At 42.4% G+C, this 5205-nt stretch overlaps 1 protein-coding gene across 1 annotated transcript; it reads right to left on the bottom strand.

The window, feature by feature from the left end:
- Positions 1-2650: 2650 nt before the first annotated feature.
- Positions 2651-4651, bottom strand: LOC129846740 (solute carrier family 41 member 2-like). Its single transcript, XM_055914587.1, is given in 7 exon segments — positions 2651-2791; positions 3466-3530; positions 3756-3814; positions 3816-3870; positions 3979-4058; positions 4154-4301; positions 4516-4651. Coding segments are annotated over 7 exon segments (684 nt in total).
- Between the last annotated feature and the right edge of the window lie 554 nt (positions 4652-5205).

Below are 5205 nucleotides of genomic sequence, written 5' to 3'. Positions count from 1 at the left end.
CAAAAGCGGAGATTTCGATTCGAGGTAAAGCGAAATCGGATAGCAATCATTGGCCGGAGCCAGCCACAAACCTCCGATACAGCCCTGGTTGGTTAGCTTCTCTAAACGGCCGTGTGGTTGGACAGAAAATGGCTGCGAGAGAACCAGTCCCAGCGCGAAGTGCTGCTTCCCAAAAGCACTATCTCACTCTGCCGCTAGGGGAGCAATGTTTTCACTGTCCAGTAGACCTGTCTACTACTACTGGTACCTAGAAATTAGGCTACTCGTCATATAGATGCAGAGGCAGAACAAGATTTTTTATATTTTTCTTAATTCACTAGACAGTTTGTTGGACTCATTCTCAACTCACAAAACAATGCAAGACAAGTCACACAGATAACCCTTAGCAAAAAAAAGATTGACTGTAATATTTTGGACACAGTAAATGTAGAATAACAGCAGTTATACTTCACTATAACCACAGTTATGCCGCATTGTATGTTGCACTCTGACTGCAATCTTTTTTCATAAGGAAAGGAAGTAACTGCAACATTATTGTCTCACATTGTCAAATTTAAGGTATGGTAACTTTGGTAATTTAGACTTTTTCACTTTTAAAAAATGTATACATATATGGTATATATATTTTTTTAAATATATATATATCTGTGTCAATGAGTTTATAGGGGATATAACATATGGTTCAAGAGAAAATAGCATCTAATCAACAATGGCATTCTTTTCCAACTATTCACCTTTTTCACAACTGCCACCAGTTTGGTGCCAAAACATTTACAACAAAGACATTTGGACGTAGTAAAATAAATAAGTGTGTAAAAAAAAAAAAAGGATATTTCATGCTGAAACCTGAGGCCTCATATTAAACACCAATGTTATTTACTAAGTTGATGGTTTATATTTAGGATAATGTTTTACAGCTTGGTCAGTAAATGTTTTATTTAAAAATCATCTTCTTTCATTATTTTATATATTTTACATGTGAGAAGGCCACAGAGAGCCAGAAATAATTACACGCCTGTGATAATCTGCAGTACTCAAAAAGACCACTAGATGCCATTTTATAAAATAATACAAATATACATGTGTACAAAACATTAGGAATGCCTGTTTTTTCCATGACATAGACTGACCAGGTGAAAGCAATGATCCCTTATTGATGTCACCTGTTAAATCCACTTCAGGCAGTGTAGATGACAGGGAGGAGACAGATTAAAGAAGGATTTTTAAGCCTTGAGACAATTGAGACTTGGATTGTGAAGAAGAGATTGAGAGGGACTGGAGTTTAGACACACTGTAAGATCGCGAACAAGAAAAAAAATGAAGAAAGTGGACCATATGAATAAATATGGAGTGGGGACAACATTCCACAATCAAATCAAATTTGATTTGTCACATGTGCCGAATACAACAAGGTTGTACAGTGAAATGCTTACTTACAAGCCCTTAACCAGTTTTAAGAAAATACTTTAAAAAAGTAATAAATAAAAGTAATAAATAATTACAGAGCAGCAGTAAGATAACAATAGCGAGGCTATATACAGGGAGTACTGGTTAGTCAAGGTATTTGAGGTAATATGTACATGTAGGTAGAGTTATTAAAGTGACTATGCATAGATAATAACAGTAGCAGCAGCGTAGAAGCGGGGAAGGGGGGGGGGCAATGCTAATAGTCTGGGTAGCCATTTGATTAGATGTTCAGGAGTCTTATGGCTTGGGGGTAGAAGCTGTTTAGAAGCCTCTTGGACCTAGACTTGGCGCTCCAGTACTGCTTGCCGTGCGGTAGCAGAGAGAACAGTCTATGACTAGGGTGGCTGGAGTCCTAGACAATTTTTAGGGCCTTCCTCTGACACCGCCTGGTATAGAGGTCCTGGATGGCAAGAAGCCATCCAGGAGCCAATCAACAGCCTGATCAACTCTATGCGAAGGAGATGTCGCGCTGCATGAGGCAAATGGTGATCACACCAGATACTGACTGGTTCTGATCCACGCCCCTACCTGTGACCAGAAGCATATCTGTATTCCCAGTCGTGAAATCCATAGATTAGGACCTAATTAATTAATTTAAATTGACTTATTACCTTATATGAACTAACTCAGTAATCTTTTAAATTTGCATTGCATGTTGCGTTTATATTTTTGTTCAGTATTTGAACTTTACTGGTTGTCTGTGTGGTTGGTCCTTCAGCCAGTTGAAATTTGAGACAAAATATCCACAAAAAAGTATTGTTTATCTGACTTTTTAGAGCGCCTGTACTGCCGTTTAAATTTGTATAACCTGGCACATGCGAAAAACTATGAAAACACCTGCAGACTTCGGTTACTTTTGTCATGTGCACGAGCAAACAAATCTTGATTGTCACATCCAGAGAAACGCATTTTGAAGTTGGATTAATAACACTTTCCTGAGTCTCAAATTTCAACCAACTGAAGGACCAACACCACAAAACAATCGTCTGAATAAATTCAAATTAATTTATTAAACATTTTACATGTAAAGGGAATGTTTAGAATTTCTCAACTTTGTGTGGAGTTGACTAGATCATTTGAAGGCATTGCCACGCTTTGTGCCTACTTTATCCAGGCAGAATGAAAGGAGAATAGTATAAGATGAAGCACCCAGGGTGTCAGTCTCCAGTGGGAACCTGCTCCTCTATGAGCCAGAGCAGGAAGAAGGCCAGAGCGAGGAGGGCCATGCCCAATAGAGGTAGGGGATGGAGTAACTGTCTGGGTCCTTGCCCGTCCGCCACAGGCAATGGACCATCCAGTCAGCAAGACACAGCAGAGTGAAAACCTGAGAGAAGAGAACACAGAGGAAGATATACTGAACGGGGAAAAAGAGAGAGAGAGGCAGCCCTTTATTATAGTATACACTGACTACACAAAACATTAAGAACACCCCCCTTTTGCCCTCAGAACAGCCTCAATTCGTCGGGGTATGGACTCTACAAGGTGTCAAAAGTGTTCCACAGGGATGCTGGTCCATGTTAACTCCAATGCCTCCCACAGTCGTGTCAAGTTGGCTAGATGTCCATTGGGTGGATGGACCATTCTTGTTACACACGGGAAACCGTTGAGCGTGAAAAACCCAGCAGCATTGCAGTTCTTGACACACTTAAACCGGTGTGCCCGGCATCTACTACCATACCCTGTTCAAAAGCACTTCAATCTTTTGTCTTACCCATTCACCCTCTGAACGGCACACATACACATTCCATGTCTCAAAAGGCTTTAAAATCATTTGCCCCTTCAACTACACTGATTTGGAGTGGATTTAAAAAGTGACATCCATAAGGGATCATACAGCAGCTTTCACCTGGTCAGTCTATGTCATGGAAAGAGCAGGTGTTCTTAATGTTTGGTATACTCAGTATGAGTGTTATTGAAGGAGCAGAGGAGAAATAATCCACTTATGACTACTGAGACACATGAATTGGCCTAACTGATCTCTCTTGCTTCATGGTTTACATGTAGAAGGAATGCAGCTAAGAAGGTGATAGACAGGAGCAGCACCTGGGCAGAGCGATGATTGGCTCTTGTTAGAGAGGTAGAGATGGTTGAACTGACAGGTAAAATACACTGACAACAGAGGATTTAATTAATTTTGTGCTCACCTGCTCTGGGCAGAGCGATGATTGGCTCTTGTTAGAGAGGTAGAGATGGTTGAACTGACAGGTAAAATACACTGACAACAGAGGATTTAATTAATTTTGTGCTCACATGCATGTTAAAGGGATTGGTCATGTGTGTGTCATTACCTAGGCCATAAAAGGTCCTGCAGGGGTTGTAGCAGCTCCTTCGGTCCTCAGGCACCTGCCTGCAGATCAGTGGTGATACGACTGGACTAGATGGCAACCAAGTTCCCCCCAACACCTATATTGAGATGAGGAGGAGAGACACAATGATCACATGCATTATGACTTCCCATTTTCTTGAAGGATCCTGAATGTGTGCTCCTAAAAACCCAGCTCCCCGTCTTACTATTCATAACTGCCGTGTAGACTATCATTCCCGCCATGTTCGGGTCTGATACAGTTGTGTTCAGGATGAGTCCTCCGATACTAGAGATTTTTTTTATTGAAGCATGGTATTTCCATGAAGTTCACAAGATTCGAATGCTGTGACGACTTCAGGGGCACGGAACAGGGTAGCAGACCTGCTGATGACCATGGCAGTAATGATTGGTTCCCAGCCTGTGTAGAGTAGAATGCAACTGGCTGGGTTTCTGAAGGAGACGGCCACCCACAGATGGGTCAGGCAGAGGAAGATCAGACACACCAGGTACGACACATAGGGATAATACTCTGTGGAGACAGAGAGGAGCAGACATACTTGCTAAACAAACACAGTTGATAGCCAGACAGACTAGTGTCAGAGCCATAAATGTAGCTATGACTCTCCAGTAAATGGGCCAGACTGCCCCCTAGTGACCTAAACCTCTCTCTTTCTCACTGCCCCTCTCAACTACCCACCTCCCCTTCCTTTCTCTTCTCTGTGCCTGCTGCTCTCTCCCCTCACCTATGCATTCATAGAGCCCCTGGCTGAGGCAGGCCAGGGTGATGAGGTCACCGAAGCTGGCAGCGATGGGAGTGGCCACATTGTCTGGGTTGATGCCTATCCTCTTGGAGCCGATGATCACTCCCACCACGATCATCCTTGGGAGGACACAGTCGAGTGTGGTTCAGTCAACTATTCAGAGTTGCATGGCTCTCCAACCAAGGTGCATGAATTGAGGAGCAAAGAGGTGCACAAATGAAAGCAATGTGGTTACAGCTGGGAGAAGCAGCAGACTGGGGGAAGGCACAGGTGATGAAATAGCCTTCAGTGGCATTATTCACTTCCCCTTATATCCAGTGGTAAATTAAAATTAAGAACCCGTAAACACAGATGGTGAAGTTGAAATTGTTGGAATAGAGTTGATACGTGTCTGGTATCTGGAACAATCAGGAAGTAACCTAGGAGTGGCAGGTAGCCTAGTGGTTAGAGAATTTGGCCAGTAACCAAAAGGTTGCTGGATTGAATCCCCGAGATTGCCACGGTAAAAATCTGTTCTGCCGCTGAGCAAGGCAGTTAACCCACCTCTCTGATTCAGAGAGGTTGGGTTAAATGCGGAAAACACATCTCAGTCGAAGGCATTCAGTTGTACAACTTTCCCTAATCAGCATTCAAAATATAAAACCACATGAATAATTGATTTGACTGTCCTTG

Source organism: Salvelinus fontinalis, unplaced genomic scaffold (assembly GCF_029448725.1).
Source record: "Salvelinus fontinalis isolate EN_2023a unplaced genomic scaffold, ASM2944872v1 scaffold_0615, whole genome shotgun sequence".
Lineage (NCBI taxonomy): Eukaryota > Metazoa > Chordata > Actinopteri > Salmoniformes > Salmonidae > Salvelinus > Salvelinus fontinalis.
Note: the sequence above shows the minus strand (reverse complement) of the source record. Positions and strands in the feature narration are given on the sequence as shown.